Genomic DNA, 20501 nt, shown 5'->3' on the forward strand with positions numbered 1-20501 from the left:
TTACCTTGCATCCTGTGTTGATGTCATGGCCCCAGTGGTTGGGAGCACAGCGGTCACACCTTTCACCAATGGTGTTAGGGGGACAGATACACTGGCCTGTGTTGCCATCACAGTTGTTCCCCACGTGGCTGCACTCACAACCTGGAGAGGAGAGGAGAGGAGAGGAGAGGAGAGGAGAGGAGAGGAAGAATAAACAGAAGGGTGGAGACATGACATTGTAAAGGGCTAAAATCTATTTTCAAACAATTCATGTTTCAGGGATGCTTGAGGATATGAATGGGGGCACTTGTGTGGAATAATATGCACATAAATAGTAAGACAATTAATATAATATATTCATTGTCTTACTATTTATTAGCATTATTATGAATAGATTAAATATGGATTATCACCTCCGAGGCCCAGCATATCAGCCTGAAGCAGCAATGAAGAATGTCGGGGTATAATTCACACTCTCAACGTCAAAATGTAACCATTTATCTGCATAAGCGTGACACAGATTCGACTCTGAGCTCACATCCCCTCAGAGGGCATAGAGGCAAAAGATACAGTTATTAAATTAACATCATATAGACATATGACCCATTTTCTGAGCAGTGCACATTAGCGACATTTAGTGCTAACACGGGAGGAGGCTGGTGGGAGTTTGAGCTCTGACAAGCTTTTAATGGGTTATATGGACTACTCTGAGGATGTCATAGGTGAACATTCAGCGAAAATAGGTAGAAATTCACAAAAAATAGCCTTTTTACAAGGTCACAAAACAAGCTATTATCGGTGTAGAGGGGGAAAAAAGAAGGGGCCGGGTATGGACCCCTGTGGGACCCCGAACAATGTAGTATGTCGTAGGGTTTAAGGCGTTAATCAGCTTACAGTAAATGAGTATGTGATTGGGTACAATATGGACGTGACGAAACTAATTCCGTGATGACCTAAACAATTGCAATGCTATTTATTCATAAAGATGTTGAGAAAATGGCATTTGATAACTCTTTCATTGATCAAAGAAATTAGCATTACCGTCTGAGAGGTGAAGGAAATGCTAGCGCGTGGTGGGACTTCAGTGTCCACTGATTGGTTAGCTTTACCTTGTTGCCATATCTTCTCTAGGGAAAATACGTCAGGTGACCGATCAGCGCTATAGGTGCCCTCTCTGTTCCTTTATCGCCCCCTCACCCAGGGAACTTAAAGGCTGAGTACGTGATAAGTAAAGGAACGAGTAGCATGCTTTGGGCTACTGATGGAATCTGTGACGATCAGTCACTTGCCTGTGTGCACGCACTCACACATGCACACACGCACGCACACACAAACCATAACATTTGGTATGTTCTTTCTTGTATATCTTTTCTAATCTGCATTTAGTACTTTGTTTATACTGTACTTTGACAAGCCAGTCAATTAAAGGTGTGTTTGTTAAAAATAAATCTATTTGATTTGATTTACAGACAAATAACATCACGACCACACACACACACATTCTGTTGTTCTTTCATCAGGCCTGAACACATGAATCCATTGGTATCTGGTTTACAGGTCCATTTGGCTCCATTTGTGCTCTCTTTGGAGTTATGTTAAAGGACGACTTCACCACTTTTCAACCTATCTTCATATATTAGGTCCTCACTAATGCTCATGATAAAATGATACAATTTTTTTCTACTTGGTCTGTGTCTCATAGGAGGGCTGTGGACAGTCCAGAAACCCGTCTACCAGTGACATCATCGTTAGGCAGGATTTTTTTTTCCAAAAAGATTACAATTTTTTTATTTAGATTTTTATTAAGGCGAGAACAATGGGATCTATTATTGCATGGCAACTTTCCAGGAATACAAAGCCTGCAGTTTCTATTAGCTTGGATTCCCCATCGATGATGTCACTGGTAGACGGGTTTCTGAACTGTCTACAGCCCTCCTCTGAGACACAGACTGATTAGAAAAAAATTGTACCATTTTATCATGAGCATTAGTGAGGACCTATTATATGAAGATATGTTGAAAAGTGGTGAAGTCGTCCTTTAATACTGAGGATTTACATTAACTGTTATTATTTTGTGTATTCCAGCATCACATTGGTGCCAGTCAGGAGATAGCTTCTCTTGGCAAAATATAGCTGTGTCCCCTTGAAACCTATTTCTCATATTTGACCATTTATAAACAACAACATTGCATATCTATACTGTATGTATATTCATATAGCCTATCTGTTAAAAGTGACTGCTGTTACTTTCTCCCACATGTACATACATGATACTTTTTAATGACTCTGAAGCCACACTAGCTTACGCTATTTACATTTAGTGACAGTGGAGACATTCATTTGATCAGTCGTTGTTAATCTCTAAGTCTGCCTTTTGTTGGAGGGGTTGCTTTGCCAGGTCATGGCTCACTGAAGAACTTTCTTTATAACAATGCTGTCGGCTTCAATTCCTACCGTCAGCTCTGTGCTGGAGCAAAAATAAATGCCTATGCTGTCAGAACAATTTCAAACGTGTGTTTAAATGTACAGCCAGCGGCTGAAAGCAAGGTTTCTCACCATCTTAATAAAGTGTTCAACTTTTCCAAGCTTTGCATAAACCCACCCCCCAAACAAACAAACAAAGTCATAAGCCATGCGTGGTGGCTTATACAGTAGGAATGAGTTTCCTGTCTCCTGGGGCAATGTAACTTACTTAACACAAGGAAGATCAAATCAACTTTGAAATAAATGCGAAAATGAGAAAAACCCTAAGGTGAGCTGTGACACCGATAAAGACCAAACGTATGGGAGCGAGCATTCTTTTGTCATAAATCATGCCTGGAGCCTACAGCAGTGGTCTGTTTTTGAACGGGGCTCTTAGCTAAAAGTGCTACTATGTCCTTGTTATGTGGGTTGATGTCAGGGTTGTGCATGATTTATACTTTGTTGTACTGGAGTGTCACGCGCCACAAATAGCAGATCTACAGGATTGCGGCGCGGCACGGACGCAAGCTTGTGAGCTTGTAGATCTACTATCTTCGGCACTCCACACCGTCGACGGAGCATAAATTGGGCATTAACCTGCTAAAAGCACGAGACCGTGAGGCACTCTGGTTTAGATTTGCTTAAAAGCACTTTGCCTTGAAGTAGGTTAAGGACTCACTGAATCTCCACACAAACGGGTTCCTCGTTTGGATAATGAGCTGGATTTCATTTTCCAAACCACTGTTTTACAGCAGGTAAAATAGATCATTTAGAAAATAAAAAATATATAATAATGGGAAATCAAATTGAAGTGGAACATAATATCGGACAGCCACATTAGTAACACCTCACCGCTTTGGGCACATGCATACACTCATGCACGCAAATATACAGATGTGCATATATTCAGTACAATACACGTGACATTATCTCATTATCTTAAAGGTAACCACCAGCCTGCAAATTAAATTTGCTGAGCTCATTCACGGCCTTAAGTGTTAGAAACATATTGATCTAGGTGACTCCATGATCTTTTCTCCACCAGGCCAACATTAACATTTTAAAATGAGTGCATCTCGTGACCCTTTAGTCGCCCAGACACAACATCTGCTCTGTACTTTCATTCTCCCATGATTTGGTGACCCTATGACCTTTCCTCTAGCACCTCCTACAATTCCAAGTGCTTATCAGGGTGGTGGGTCCCCAGTTCAAATATGATTATTTTGGGGGGCCACGGCCTGGTTCTCAAAGTGGGGTTCGGGGACCCCCAGGGGTCCTTGGGGGGGGGGGGGGGGGGATACCAAGGGATCCCCAGCAAAATTAGTCAATACAGCGTCTATAGCGCCGAGTGCCGTGCTATGAGCTTGTAGATCTGCAATTTTTTTTAATCCTTGGCACAAAATATTTTTGAGATGGGGTTCCGCAGCCAAATACATATTATTTTGGGGGTTCTTGACATGAAAAAGTTTGAGAACCACTGTTGCTAGAGAAACATAGAGCTATTCAGCACTAATATTCTACCAAAACAACGTATTAGGTTTGAGCAGTGGGTTGAGTCTTACGTGTGCAGCCTCCCTCCTGGAAGTTGAAGTGTCCCTGGGAGCAGCGGTCACACTTGGGCCCGGTGACACCGGGCTGGCAGCGGCACTGACCCCCCTCGTCACAGTCAAAGGACTTGGAGCCGAACGAGTTGCAGTGGCACGGCACGCACACGCCCCCCGTGGTGATGCCGTGAGTCTGAGCCTGGTGGCGTGGTGGAGAGAGAGAGAGAGAGAGAGACAGCAACACGTTACACACACAGTGATAGAGACAGGCGTTATGGATGGGGAGAGAGACAGAGAGAGACAGAGAGAGAGAGAGAGCTCCAATATTGTCTGCTCAATTTTTTTTGTTTCATCACTTCCAATTTCACTTGTTTATCCTGTCGCCTGTATGAGTTCTCCCTCCTGATTGGATGCAATCGGTATCTCAAAATGTATTTTCTTTCTTTCGCCCATACCCAGGGTGGGGTTGGCGAAAGGGCCTACTCTGTGTGGAGTTTGCATGTTCTCCCCGTGTCTCCTAGGGTAGTTAATACCCTCACAAAAACATGTAGTAATCCTGGTCGCTATACCGCCTCCCCCATGACAGCCGGGGCGCCTGATGGAGGGGAAGGGAACTGGTTGGAATAACGTGTTCCTTCCACGCACTACGTCCAACCAGGGAAAATCCCCCCTGTCAGGTGACAAGAAGGTCAGTTGGCTCTCATGCACTGAAGGAAGCATGAGCTCGGCCCTGGCCTCCCTGGCTGTGGGGGACTGGTGTAGCACTGGTGTAGGGCTGGTGTAGCGCCCAGGATCACTTAGGAAATTTGCAACGGGTGAAAAAAATGGGTTACAAAATTTAGAAAAAAAACAAAATGTATTTTCTGATTTCTAAAAAGCTAGAGAGACGGGGAGACCCCTGTTACTGAGCAAACACTCAAATGGTTCTCAACCTTTTCTGGATCAGGGCCCACTTGAAAATCTCGAAAGTGTTCCTGCGGCCCACCCATCTGACCACTTAACATAATCATGTGTTGAGTGGTCAGATGGGTGGGCCACGTGCATTTTCAGAGCATGTTTATTTGAATGATTGTGTTCCAGCTTGGAATATTGTAATATATATAGAGCGAGAGAGATAGAAAGAGAGCATGCAATGTGCAAAACAGTCAAAAAACCACGGCACACCCAAAACACTCCACCAAAGCAGCAAACCACCACAGACATGCCATTTAAAACACCAGATGCAGCAGAGCAAAGGCTCATTTGACTGAACATTGCACCCAGGAGCAATCACTGTAATTACAAGATGGCTCACATGCAAAAGCAACAACAACACACCAATGTCTGGATTTACTTTGTTTTCCTGTTTTGCAACGGGGGAAAACGGTATAAAGTCAGGACTCAGGAGGATACACTTTGCACTTTACACAGAGTCTGTGCCATCTTCAATACATCATGAAGGGTGGTGTGTGACAACAACACGTTCAATAGCAAGACAAGGCTATGCACGCTCGTTGAAAGATAATTGAACAATCCGTAGAGGATGTACAGTACGTCAACCAATACTCATAAAATAGCCTTGATGATAACACGTTAGGGCTGGGCGATATATGGACAACGTCTAATATAATGATATTTTTTGACCGGATACCTCAATATCGATTTATTGTGACGATAATATTTTCTTTCTAATTTGTCAAAACGCTCATTTTTTTAAAAGTATAATTTTTTTTGAAAGTATAAAAAATGGGCTTAAATGAATGAAACCATGAAAAGACAACACCTATGATTTATCACAATAATGTAATACTGTATCTAGTCTCATATCATGATATAAATATAATATCGCTATATTGCCCAGCCCTATTACACATCTTTTCAAAGAGTGTATAAACACGCACCAACATAAACACACAGCCATGCTGCCCGCACCTCCCACACTCAGTGACAGCTGGAACACACACACACACATACACACACACACACGCACGCACACGCACACGCACACGCACACGCACACGCACGCACACACACACGTCCATGCCTGCACACGTTAATATCACAATGTTCAGAGTCCTGTGCTAGGTCTGAAAGTCCCCGAGGACACACACACACACACACAAACACACACACACACACACACACACACACGTTTGTATTACTATACTTGTGAGGACATCAACGCTTTAGGACAGCCATTTTATGAATGCCATTTAAAAAATATATATATTTTGCCATTTTTAACCGTAAGCCTAAAGCCGAAAAACAGCAGATCTATAAGCTCACAACGCGTCGCGCTGCGACGCGTTGTGAGCTTATAGATCGGCTATTTTTCGGTGCTTGACACTGGCGCGCAACGAAGTATAAATCATGTTTAACTCTTTGTTTTTTAACTATAAAACAACCATTTGTCTTGTGAGGACCAGGAAAACGGTCATCACAATGTATATTTCTTCAAATTCTACTATACTTGGTCCTCGCAAGTATAGTAATACAAACACACACACACACACACACACACACACACACACACACACACACACACACACACACACACACACACACACACTCTAAATCGACCAAAATGTCCCACCGGCGCCCCCACACACAGCGCTTAGTAAAACAGCACTACACACAAAGTCATCATCCTGCGTGCTGCGTGCCATCTGTACCCCGGCCTTCGGCCTGAACGCCCCCCGGGGACAGCCCCCCGTGCGGGACGAGCCGCCCCATCTCTGCTGCACCGTCTCCATGGGAACGCGCTCCACCGGCCGCCGCGTCTCGCGCCTCTCGTAGCCCTGGCGGCGCAGGTCGCAGTGGCGGCCCACGAACCCGGGCCGGCAGATGCAGCGGCCCTGGATGTCGCAGCGCTGGGCCAGCGCCCCCTGCGGGCTGCAGCGGCACGCCACGCACTCCTGGCGCTCGCCGTCCCACCAGCAGTTGGGCTGCGGGCGTGTGGACCAATCGCGGCCGAAGGTTTGGAAGCGAAGGCAAGGTGTGGTTAGACAGGAGGGACCAATCACATTGAAGCATGTTGAAGCCTTTGCTTACAAGTACCGTAACCACTTAAACCCCAGCATCCGTATTCTGCGGAAAACTTTAGCAGGAAAATGGCAGATCTATAAGCTCTCAGTGAAGATATCTAATGTAGAGTGATAATGGTCAAACTGGTTTTGATAATGCTATTCTCTGATTCTCAAATACTCCTTGCTTTTTTTTTGCTAATCTATTGTTATATATATGTTTACTATAATTATTATTACTATTATTGCTGCTACAACGTCTGAGGAACCAGGAAAGAAATAATTTACTCTGTGAAAAGATATAGCAATAAATAAACCTTGAACTTGAACCTTGGTCATTTGTTCAGAGATAAAAAGAAGAGAAAAAAAGAAAAACAACACAAAACTAAACATGTCAGACATGAATCATGACATTACCTTGTGGTCTTTGAGGAAAATGAGAAATGAGACATTTTCATTACACGGGGAATGAAACATTTGAGAATTGCCCTGAAAATACAAAAACATAGAAATATCCCAGGTCTTTGTGGGAATGCCTGCTGAATGGGAGTACGAGCGGTAATTCATGATGTTCAAGGTTCACAGCGTCGCTAATCCAAAATGCTCAATAGGCTTCAACCTCGCTGCTCTGACAAGCATCAAACAGTAAACACATCTAAATGGAAAAGCTCACTCATCATTTGGCCCCCGGTTTCAGATAAAAGCCCGGCTCACACAGAGAAAGGGAAGTGATTCCATTGAGTGAAAACTAGCATTTTAGTCAGTAGTATCAGCGTGATGGAAAAGGGAACAGAACAAATATAATTTTCAATCAAGTAAATCGTCGCGGTCGGGGCAGAAACCAATTATCTCCATATTTTAACTTTTTTTTCGTATTTTTTTTCGTAAAAATTACAGCGTCACAAAAAAATAACAAAAATAGCAGATCTGCTATTTTTTCTATTTTGGACATATGAGGTTTCCACCCGACAGAGACAAAATAATACATGTGTGCTTTTCTTTTTTAGTTCTAATCGCACCAATTACCCTTTATACGGTCTGAATTCAGTAAAGGAGGGGTCCATTAATAATGAATAGCAACATCATTAACCATGAACCCAAGACCACCATCGGCCTATTAATGTTACATCTACAAATAAAACATGTATCAACATATGCATCGTCCTCCACAGGTTCTACTAAAGGATTTTAATATGCATCATCTCTACCACAATGGTTGGTTTAAATGGTAAAATATTTTGCCATGGACCAAGCGTGCCATGGACCACTAGTGGTCCGTGGTCCACGGACCGGTGGACCGATGCACCCCAGCTGTGTCTATGAAAAAGGTGAAAAGGAAATGGTTGAAAGTCCATGTGTATGTACGTGTGCGGACATACTTACCATGCACTCATCACACTGTTTCCCAATGACGTGCTCTCTGCAACTGCACTGGCCTGTTTCCTTGTTGCACGCCTCTGACACAGAGCCGTTAGTGTGGCACTGACAGGCTGCAGAGGAGAGGAGAGGAGAGGAGCTGGGTTAAGAAATTCATATTCATAAAAAGAAGATTCAAATTTCACATACTCTGCTATTCTATGCTAGTACTGTATATTCTGGGCTATTCTATTCTGTGCAGTTCTACAACATTGGTTCAGAAAAGTGGGGTCCATTTTTGAAAAATCTTGTAAGTATTTGGAAAATGTTGAATATGAAAAGGTTTGAGAACTACTGTTCTACAATACAACACACTGCAGTGCAGTACAGACTGTGTTCAGTCTTGTGGGATGATTATATAGGCACACCACATTTACAGCGACACATCTGACATTTCTAACATTTCTGTGAAATGTCAGAGGGAGAAACATAATCAGAATGGGTAGCCACTATACGCAGTAAAAAAAAAGTGTTAATTTAACTCCATGAGGGTCATTTGTGGACTCTTGGAGCTACAGCCCCATATGGGGTCCATTTGGTTCCTATCTATCAATCATTTAGTTTAGGGAGTCTTAACCTTTCTTAAAAATAAATCTTAAAATGACACGAGATGCGTTCCCGGATTGAATGGGTTAACAATGAGGACTGCACAGTGCATGTGGATGGAACCAGGTGACAGTGCTGTGAGTTGGAGCTGTTCAACAGAACCACTGTGAACATTTTGCTTCACGGCTGAGTTTTCATATCATGGCATTGATGTAGTTATGGCTGAATCTGAACGCTGTCCACCCACCACAATGCTCTACTCTCTCTCTCTCTTTCTCTGTGTCTTTTGCTTTATCTCTCCACCTTCCTCTCTCCTCTCTCTCTTTCTCTCTCTCTCCCCCCCAGACACGCACGCAAGCACACACACACGCGCACACACACACACACACACACACACACACACACACACACACACACACACACACACACACACACACACACACACACACACACACACACACACACACACACACACACACACACACACACACACACACACACACACACACACACACACACACACACACTGCCACTCTGCCTCTTGTTATGTTTAAAACTAACAACACATCTCCCATCTGGAAGATATTCTCTCTCTCTCATTCACACTCACTCACACACACACACACACACACACAACTTGTTCTAGCTCCTGCCATTCTCTCCTGTCAGAGACAGAGAGACAGAAGGACAGACCAGCGTGTGGGACGAAAGAGCGAGAGAGAGGGGTACAGCAGATGTCCACCCAACCACACACGCACACACACACGACACCTACAGCATCTACGTCTATTTAACATACACACAAGCGTGATTACACCTACACAATGTGACATCTATTTATTACATGCACTCTTATTCCCTCTCTCTGGCTCTCTCTCTCACACACACACACACACACACACACACACACACACACACACACACACACACACACACACACACACACACACACACACACACACACACACACACACACACACACACACACACACACACACACACACACACTCTTATCCTCCTAGCTTCACCCTCTGGGGACCATCTGGGATGCATTCTGTTAGTCGCTACAGCGCTAGCCTTGTTGGTGTGTGAAATGTTTTTTCTTTTACAACATGAAATACACTCTGTTCTGTCCTGTTATGAAGCAATTATGAAATCTGCATCTATCCAACGTTATTATTCCACATATTTTGGTCAAAGCCCGTCTGTCTGCCAACCATTATTCCACTCATAGGGTGGACTAATAACCTGAAAAAAAATCCATATTCTAGGGGGAACATTAGCCAAAAATAGCCTATCTACAAGCTCACAACTCAACGACTTGAATGACATACAGTAGTAAAGGGCAAAATGGTCCATACTTTTTGTATGCATAGGGGTAGGGACGAGTATGCAAACTCGTTGCCGTCACCCCATCCTAATCTCTCAAGACAGATTTCAAAATATTATTTGAAAATCTATTTTTATCTATCTTCAGATCGCCCATATCCTTAACCAGATGAACCCTAGTGTCCCTCCATATTCTGGGCAATTAAAGGACACTGTCCCCCCCCACTATTCAGTCCAGACAAAAAAAAAAAGATTTAAAAGAAAAAAGAAAAAAAAAAAACAACAAACCGACCCAAAATAACCCGATTTTTTTTGCGCACGCGGTCCACATCCCCCCAGGTCATATTCCATTCCGCGCTCCCTGGCATGTACTCATAATAGGCAAATGTTCAGCAAACAACTATCATTCTGCAAAGAAATTGCCAATCTTCAAGCTCGCAACGCAACATGTTGTGAGCTTGCAGACTGGCTAGAGATTCGTTAGAGGGCAAAAAGAAGGGGGCCCAGTCAACAAAGGATATAGGGTTTTAGTTGTTAAAAAGCCCAGTCGCAACTCAGTCATCCTTAAAAAGTTCAGCCCCATCTCTCTGACCTCTCTTTTCTGTCAGAAATAGTGGAACGTGTCATTTCTTCCAAACTCAAAGGCTGCCTGACCTCCAATCACCTGTACGAACCGTTCCTATCTGGATTCAGATCACTACACAACACAGAAAGTCTTCCTGAAAGTCAGCGATGGTCTCCTCTTGTCCTCGGATGCCGGCTCCCTCAATATCCTCATTCTACTCCACCTCACTGACTCATATGACACTATACCAAGTCAGGGGTGTCCAAACTTTTTTTTTCAAAGGGGGCCATATTATTTGAAAATATGAAAATACCTTAGTCAAATAAAAATGCATTGCATTACAACAATTTTATTTAAATACAGTGCCAAATCAAGTATAGCTAAATGGAAGTCACTCCTCAACAAAACAAAAACAATTCAGCCTGAGACTGTCTTGAAAATGAATGTAAGCATGTAGGAATCCTTACAGATTGCATCTGCCCAGGTTAATTTAAAAAACATAAAGGTATAAATTTCACATGATTAAACTGGCGAGCCATAAATTATAGATTTTAAGAAGGAAGCCACGATCCATATAAAATCTGCCCTTGGGTCAGACATTGGACATGTCAGGCTGAGTGGTTCATTCATAATGTATTTGTGTAACTTTGGGAGACTTTGGGAACTTTGGGTATGCTTCCCTGGTATGGCCTTCTGTTCTACCGTTACGCAGACACCGCCCTTGGGGCCCCCCGTCACTATGACTGAGACACAACCATATATAGAGTGCTCCCTATGACTCAGACCCTGGGGAGTCGGAGGCCCTAACCCTAACCCAAGTTCGATTCCAGCCCTCAGCAATGTGTTGAAGTGTCCCTAGAGCAAGACACTTAACCCCTAACTGCTTCCAGCCACTCTCCTCTGAGGGCAGCACTCAGCTGGGTGAAGCTTCCCCTGCATAAACTGATGACATCAGGGATCTCCATACATGGGCATAAAAGGGACAATGACTGATAGATACAGAGATCTCCATATATGGGCATGAAAGGGACAAGGACTGATAGATACAGAGATCTCCATATATGGGCATATCAGCATGCCCATACTATGGGTATATACTGATGACATCAGGGATCTCCATATATGGGCATGAAGGCATGTGTCATGCTGACTGTGTCAAACCCAAACAAACCGTGTCATCATGACATCAGACTCAAACAAATCATAATAAGGACATCCAAATCATTATCAATGATTGTTGACTGAAATGAGTGTCAAACATGGCTGACCAAAACAAGGCAACTGCTGAATATGCAGCTGGAGTGGAGTTTTACAGCGAGGTGCTGAGTCCCTCTGAGCTGTTTGCCACTCGGTCGAGGAACCATAAACTCCCGGTGCGGGGACAGAAGGACTTCTTCCCTGACGACTCAGAGCGGCAGAGACGGCGTTTGAAACAGAGCTTGGATGAACACTGGAGCCTCGTATCGGAGGAACGGGTGGAGAGACTAGGGAACCTTGTGAAAGCGGTGTGGATTCCAAGTGAGGGAATAGTGGAACTGCAGTCTCCTGCTGGAAAGTTCTGGCAAACAATGGGTTTTTCTGCCAACGGGAAACAATATCTGCTCCCGGAGGAGGCTCTGTACTTAATGGAATGTGGAAACCTGCAGGTGTTTTATCATGACCTTCCTCTATCCATCCAGGAAGGATATGAAAGGTTTCTGTCCCCCAAGACACTCACACTGCAGCAGTATCAGGTGTTTGGGCATTTGAAGAGACTCGGCTACGTTGTGAACCGGTTCGATCCCAGTACGGTGCCATCTTCAGATGACGAACAGCCAAACCTGTCACCTTCTAACCCCCAAGCGAGGAAGCGCAGTGACAGCCCCTCCCCTACGTCAAGCCACACAGAAGCTGAGGAGGAATCCCTCTGTGACAGAACAGAGGTGGGTGAGCATGACAACAGAGATGAGAAGGATGACGCTCCAGAGTCTCCTGCAGACCCCCCAACCCCTGAGACCTCAGAGGCCCAGAACGTGCTGCAAACTGACCCCAGTCCCTACCCCTGCAAAGGTTGGTGGGGGACTTCCGTAGACGCGCCCACAGAGGCCGCACCAACAGAGCCGGCGGATCAGTCCCCCAGGGCCAACTCCTCTTCTCCACACCGGGACTTTCACTCCATTCCCTTTCCAGACCTGGGCTCCGGGAGGAGTTCTTCCACAAGGCTGCCCTCCCCGGACCCTTCCCTGCTGCCCGGGCCTCTGGCCGCGGGTGACTGTGACGTCGCCCCCTGGCTGCAGAGGCTTAACCTGGTTACGGTGAAGATGTCGGCGGGGGAGCAGAGGTGGGAGGAGGACAGGGACAGGAGGGACGTCAGCGAGTACAGAGAGGTGCAGCGCTGCAGCAACTGGACCGAGTATGACCAGCTACAGGACAGGAGGAGACAGAGTCGGCATGACAACAGACCTCCCCACCTATGGGAGGGATCTGTTGTTCCCTTGCACGACCCTAACCATTACACCCCGACGGCGGAGCTGCTTGAAAGAATCAGCGTGGTCAAGTCATCAAACCTTCTGGACGGAGCATCCGGTTTGACGGGCGACAAGGAGTGGAGGGTTTGTTTCAGTGTTTACCAAACCGACACGGCGGCCGATTTCAAGAAGAGCAACCCGGGGAAACCCTGTTGCCGCCTGTGTGTCTGCAGTTTCCAGGGTCCAGTGCCTGACCTACAGGCTGTCAAAGCGCTGGCCTTCCAGAGCAGGGAGGTTCCTGTCACTTTTGCTGTGGTGGACCATGGTGACATCTCCTTCTACGCCTTCAAAGACTTCCATCTTCCCACTGACGTGTTCCCCTGAGGACAACAACCCAACAACACCACAATCCCTCTCTGACGTTCTACCCACAGTGGCTATCTGTACTGTACTGTACATACACACTGCATCTGAAACAACCACTCTGTATGCTCTTATTCAGAATATACTGTATATCCTTACTTGCGTGCCTTTTACTACTTAAGCCCTATTCAAAAACCTTCAAAAGTACGTCACGATGTGACGCGTTGTGAGCTTTGAGCTCATTTTGAAGAAAAAAAAAAGGAAAAAAAATGAACTTTCTTTTTTTAAATCACTACTAAAAGGGACAAGGACTGATATATACAGAGATCTCCATATATGGGCATAAAAGGGACAAGGACTGATAGATACAGAGATCTCCATATATGGGCATATCAGCATGCCCATACTATGGGTATATACTGATGACATCAGGGATCTCCATATATGGGCATGAAGGCGTGTGTCATGCTGACTGTGACGTCAAACCCAAACAAAACGTGTCATCATGACATCAGACTCAAACAAATCCTAATAAGGATCCATATAAGGAGCTCCACGTCAACCATGAACAAAAAAAGAAAAAGAAAAAAAAATGAACTTTCTTTTTTAAATCACTATCAATTTGACATTCAAAACGTTCAGCTACCACTAAGGTTAATAAAGTCGTTATCAGTCAGAGATTCAAATTGACCAATTGGCATCATCCTTAATGGACTGCATTTGCTTATACGATAGCACACAATAAAACAGTGTGCAGCTAAGTTGTCGGAAACGCTGTCAAAACGTGATTGCATCCCTCAAACAAACAACATCCTTCCAGTTACTATTTGAAAAATAATTTGACCTCGCTCTTTTGACTGTCATGGAAGAATTTCAATTCAAATCCCAATTCGACCAACCAAACCCATTTATTGACTGGGCTTCTGTGTGGTTGCAGACCACTTACCACTTAATCCCCCCCGCCCCCAAACAAAAATGAGAATACTCACATCCCCACCACTTCTGAAAGAACTAACAACGTCAGAAAGCATAAATCTAAATCTCAAAATGACGGTTTAAAACGAGTTAATGAGTTAAAACCTTGCAGCCTTATTAGGACAGACACCAAATGTCTCCTGTGTACAACAGTTGCGGATGGGACTGATGACAATCGGTGAGAAAGTAAAGGATTTTTTACAGTGTATTACAGCACAGACACTCTCCCTGAACTCTGCTGCTCCACTCAATAAAACTCATTAAGACTGAAAGAAACACAGAGAGAAACAGAGCAAGCGAGAGAGAGAGAGAGAGAGAGGTAGAGAGAGAGGTAGAGAGAGAGTTAGTGAGTGAAGTAGGCAGAGGCATTGATAGACTGACACAGCGTATCGGTATCAGAGAGAGAGAGAGACAGAGCGAGAGAGAGAGAGCGATGGAGAGAGAGTAGTTGTCTTTTAATAATTCTTGGTGGCCCTTTGTCATTCTCACAGGATCGATAGCGGCCCTCCATCCCACAGACACGAGCAGCCGATCAGCGCTGTAGGAGAGCCATAGATCAGGCTGATTAATCGATGGCCATTTAGCTGGCTCGGAGAGGCGGAAACAAACGCACAGAACAATGGACTATCAAATGCACATTAATAGTCTCTGCCTCTCTGCCCGCCTGTCTGTCTCTGTGCTTGTGCTTGTGTCTGTCTGTCTGTCTGTCTGTCTGTTGGTCTGTGGAATTTCATGTCCAGCTTCTTAATGTAGAGCACATGTGTTAATAAAGATTTACACAAACAAGTGCCATCTGTACACTCACCGCCAATACCATCTCTGATCTCTACCTCTATTGTCCTATACCTCAAACACTTTATCACTCTCTCTCACTCCTCTCTTCTTTTGTCACCCCTTCTCTGTGTTTCATTATTTCCCTGTCAATATTCTTTAATATGGCAGTCAGTTGGTCTGATATTACACCACCCACAGCTGTTCGCTGCCTCTCAAGTACTGTACTGTGCGCACACACACACACACACACACACACACACACACACACACACACACACACACACACACACACACACACGCACACACGCACACACGCACACACGCACACACGCACACGCCTTCCAGATGGTGAACAGTCGAATGAAAGACAATTCCCAGCCTAAAAGATGACATTCATAGTAAAGGGTAAAATGGTCCATACTTTCTTCTGTCACTTTTAAACGATATGCTCTAGTGACAGCATGTCAGCCCACTTCTGCCTTGTTAAAGTATGTCCTGATGGGCTGAATAAACCAATATGTAAGATTTATGAGTCATTGTAATCTTTTTACACAGTATACAGTATATATGTATGTGTATGTATGTATGTGTATGTCCAGTATGTATTGTATACATATACAAAAGTATGATGTCTACTTACGCTGGCAGTTTCTAGCATTGATGGCGTCACCATAGAAGCCCTCAGCGCAGGTGTCACAAGCCACACCCCCGTAACCTTGGCGACAGCGCAGACACTGGCCGGTGATTGGATCACAGCTGCGGGGCGTGTCTAAGTCCAGGTTGTCATGGCAGTCGCACGGTTGACAGGAGCTTCCCGGCACGGTGGGCTGGCCGAAGTAGCCATTTGCGCAGCTAGGGGGAAGCAGAGAGAACACATTATGGAAAACACATTATGGAATACAACAATGTACCGTACATACACACATTAAAACACACATTATGACTGAGAACATACACACAGACACACACATTGATAAATAAATAGTGGCATACAATGGTACACACATTAAGAAACACATTTTAAGGAATACAATAATACACACAAACACACACACACATACAGTATTAACACATTCACGCACGCATGCATGTGCACACGCACGCACACACGCACACACGCACTCTCATACTTAAGGGTTCCACACACACTCCAGTTCCCAGGGCCGCTGGGAACTGAAGCTCCAAAAGCATTGACTGCAAGGTGCCAAATAAACCGAGCTCCATAAGAAATGTCAATAAAAGCATGACCATCAGCAGAGTCTAATCAGCCCGCATGTATGCAAGCAGTCGATTCCAGCACATCACACTGTTCATTAAGTACAGTCACCTTTGGCTTAAATTCCAGCAATTGCACGGAATTAATTTTGAAAATCAGTGTCATGCCTTTTATCTGTCTGGAAGATAAAGAGTGACAGACTTGTACTCCGGCAGCATAGCTAATGAATGCACACACACCCACACCCCCACACACACACAAACACACACAAACACAGACGCACGCACACGCACACCAAATGCTACCCTAATCTGATGAGAAGATGAGAGGAAATGTAGAACACATTTCAATAAGGCTTATTAAAGTTACTCAGAGGAAAACAAATGTACACACACACACACACACGCGCGCAGAACCCCACACACTATCAGTTCCCCTACTAAGCCATATTTTATCTAGCAAGCCTCGCTCTCACACACAAATCTCTTTCTCACACACACACCCACACACGCGCGCGCGTGCGCGGTCCCACAGCTCGTGTTTGGGTGTGATCCAGATAGCCTTTCCCGCTACGCTCTCTTATCTGCGACTACATGCTATCTGTAGGAAGTGTTATCTGCCTTCCTCTCCGTGTCTCTCTCTCTCTCCCTTTCTGCCCATCTGTCTGTGCGTGTCTCACAGTATGTAAAGTGCTTGTTAATTGAGTGTGTGATACTGTTGTGTAAGAGACAGAGAGTAGGGAGAGACAGAGAGTAGAGTGAGAGAGAGAGAGAGAGAGAGAGAGAGAGAGAGAGAGAGAGAGAGAGAGAGAGAGAGAGAGAGAGAGAGAGAGAGTAGAGTAGAGTGAGAGAGAGAGAGTAGAGTGAGAGAGAGAGAGAGAGCACAATGTGATTGCAGATTGGGTGATGGAGTGCAGAGACACAGAGGCGTTACACTGCCATGTAAAGTCTCATCTATACATTGACGTACAACAGTATCCCACGCCAAAAAACAGCCGATCTACAAGCTCACAAGGCATCACATTGCGATGTGTGAGCCCTGTTGGTATACTGTAAGTGTGTGTGTGTGTGTGTGTGTGTGTGTGTGTGTGTGTGTGTGTGTGTGTGTGTGTGTGTGTGTGTGTGTGTGTGTGTGTGTGTGAGCGTGTGTGTGTGTGTGTGTGTGTGTGTGGGAGTGTAATTGGTTGACATATCAAGTACGAGTGCACGCATTCCGCTCATGGTCGTATGGATGTATTGATTCTACGGAAATTCAATGGAAAACGTTCTCATTTTCCATGAGTCTTTTATCAACATTTAGGAACACAATTCTTCTTGTGGGCCCTCTTAATGGACCCTCTTAATGGGCCCTGGCAGCTCAACCTGTTAAAAGTATTGACCCCACAATTACAACATCCTGCTTGGATTGTCAGTGCAGGGCTTCCGTTGTGGGTCACCCCTCTCTTTTTAGACCTGACTCCAGTGTCACCAAAAAGCTCAAATGTATAATAATAATTTCATATAAAACAATTATGTTTTCATTGCCACCTCTTTCCTGTGTTATTTCTGGCTGCAGGGAGGAAAAAAACATTTCAAGGGGGAGGTTTGATTTCAGTCATTTTATTCAAAGCTGCTAAATGGTGCATTTATATAGCGCTTCTATCCGAAGCCATTAAACCATTCACACACACATTCATACACCGATGGCGGAGGAAACCATGCAAGGCACCAACCTGCTCATCGGGAGCAATTAAGGGTTCAGCGTCTTGCTCAAGGACACTTCGACACTAACTCTAGGGGAGCGCCCCAGCCCGGGATCGAACTGGGAACCTTGCAGTTTTCCAGTTCACTCTACCCGGCCACTCTACCCCTGAACCACTGCCGCCCCACTGCTACAGACGAAACTTACGGATTGCTGCTTTAACCTTTAGGCAAGTTACTTGAGAACAAATTCTTGTTTGCATATTGGGACATACACATATCATGGACAAGATGCTGAAGATGGACAACATCGTAGGGCTGAAACTATCAATTATTTTCTTAGTGATTATTATATCGATACTTTTTGGATTAACCAAATAATTTACTAAATTGGTTGGTCTAATTACCCACATAAGCCCTATTTTAAACATGGTTGTATAACCCAAAAATAGCACTAAAGGGCACTAGTGTCCGTCTGCCTGTCTGCTCGCCTGGCGCCACCACCACATTTATAACACTAAAAATAAAGAAACTTAACTGTTCTACCCATACCTCTCTCTCTCTCTCTCTCTCTCTCTCTCTCTGTAGATCTCTCTCAGTCTCTCTCTCTCTCTCTCTCTGTCTGTCTTTCCCTCAGTCGCTCTCTCCCCGAGCTCTCTCTAATGTTGATGGCTTCTGCCAGGTGTACTGACCTCGCACCTCAACACACACTCACACATACACACACACACACACACACACACACACAAACACACAAAACTATAAATACCTTTACTTCCTCTGCAGTCACTTTGAAATAGGAAGCACAAACATGCAACCCTTTTGCGTGTGAGCGAGGGCACGCACACACACACACACACACACACACCCCTATCTATCCTCTCCTCTACTGTACACATCTCGTCCGTTCTCCTATTCCAATCCTCTGCTCCTCCCACATCAACAATACAGATTGCTGCCCATACAATTCTCCACTTGACTGGAGGAATACACACACACACACACACACACACACACACACACACACACACACACACACACACACACACACACACACACACACACACACACACACACACACACACACACACACACACACACACACACACACACACACACACACACACACACAGCAGTGCAGCGAGCTAATAAAGCAGTTGTATTGAGTATCAAGGAGGGTCAGTAGTAATAATGGTTGGCTGCTCTTGACTCTCTCTCTCTCTCTTCTATCTCAGCCTCTCCGTCACGGTCCTCCCCTCCCCGTGCGTCCCCTCTTCTGCTCTCCTCACTTCACTCTTCAATCTGAGGAGACCCCCACCGCCTGCTCTCTCTGCCGGCCCTCGTTTCTCATATTTTCTGCCCTCTTTCGCTCCGTGTCTCTCTCTCCTCTCAACCCATTCTCTCCCCCCACCCCCCCCTGCCCCTCCATCACCTATTCTCCTTTCAATCTGCAGCGCTTTATTTCAATTTATCCCTGCTTTATTTGGTTTTATTGGTGCTTGTCACAACATGGCTCTGACCGCTGAGCTTCCTTTCTCCTTATTCTTCGTGTGTGTGTGCGTGCGTGTGTGTCGATGATGGGTGGACAGAATATGCAAAAATATACATTTTACTCCGAGAGGGTACAAAATGTGACCAAATAGACTGAAATCCTGAATCCTTAAAGGGATAGTTCACCCCAAAAAATACTTTCTTTCTGTCGATTAGTCTTGAATTCTATTCTATGCTCCATATTTTTTTGTTTTTGTCGCTTTCCTAAGCCAATAATTCATCAAATTATTGGCTTAGGAACAAAAAAATATCCATGAATTCAAGTCTCCATGGGGGGACTAATCGATATAAAAAAAAGTAATTTTGGGGGTGAACTATCTCTTTAACTAAATTAATAACTAGTTGATACACACATTTGAGTGATATCCGCTGCCTCACTATTTGGACATTCTGACAAGCACTGTTGAGGCGTTGTTCTCTTGGCAGTGTACAGGCAGAAACCTTGTATCTCCATATTTCAACTTTAGTTGTTTTTTTCGTAAATTTAAATGCCCTACTTCGCCATACAAGAGTGTCAGGCAAAAGTAGAGAAAATAGCTAAAATCATCGAAAAAATCGTTCCATTTCCTGAAAAGCTATGGTTTTGCATATGCGTTTCCATCCGACAGTGACATTATGTGACTGGCTGTTTACCCGGTTGTCTGTTGACTAG

At 44.7% G+C, this 20501-nt stretch overlaps 2 protein-coding genes across 2 annotated transcripts in view; one reads left to right on the forward strand and one right to left on the reverse strand.

The window, feature by feature from the left end:
* lama2 (laminin, alpha 2) overlaps positions 1-20501 on the reverse strand; it is a 278412-nt gene that overhangs the window by 103872 nt on the left and 154039 nt on the right. Inside the window, exons 21-25 of the mRNA XM_084082844.1 lie at positions 16044-16255; positions 8372-8478; positions 6638-6910; positions 4005-4185; positions 5-141 (exon numbers count right to left, since the gene is read on the reverse strand). Of these exons, the coding sequence (XP_083938970.1) occupies positions 5-141; positions 4005-4185; positions 6638-6910; positions 8372-8478; positions 16044-16255 (910 nt within the window). The remainder of the gene's footprint in view (positions 1-4; positions 142-4004; positions 4186-6637; positions 6911-8371; positions 8479-16043; positions 16256-20501) is intronic.
* On the forward strand, positions 12104-13675 carry LOC311063820 (tRNA-splicing endonuclease subunit Sen54-like; the record flags this gene model as incomplete). The annotated part of the gene is made up of 1 exon (XM_084083431.1): positions 12104-13675. The coding sequence occupies one exon, from the start codon at positions 12104-12106 to the stop codon at positions 13673-13675; it is 1572 nt and encodes a 523-aa protein (XP_083939557.1).

Source organism: Gymnoscopelus microlampas (genome assembly GCF_963454915.1).
Source record: "Gymnoscopelus microlampas genome assembly, chromosome: 16".
NCBI classification, from domain to species: domain Eukaryota; kingdom Metazoa; phylum Chordata; class Actinopteri; order Myctophiformes; family Myctophidae; genus Gymnoscopelus; species Gymnoscopelus microlampas.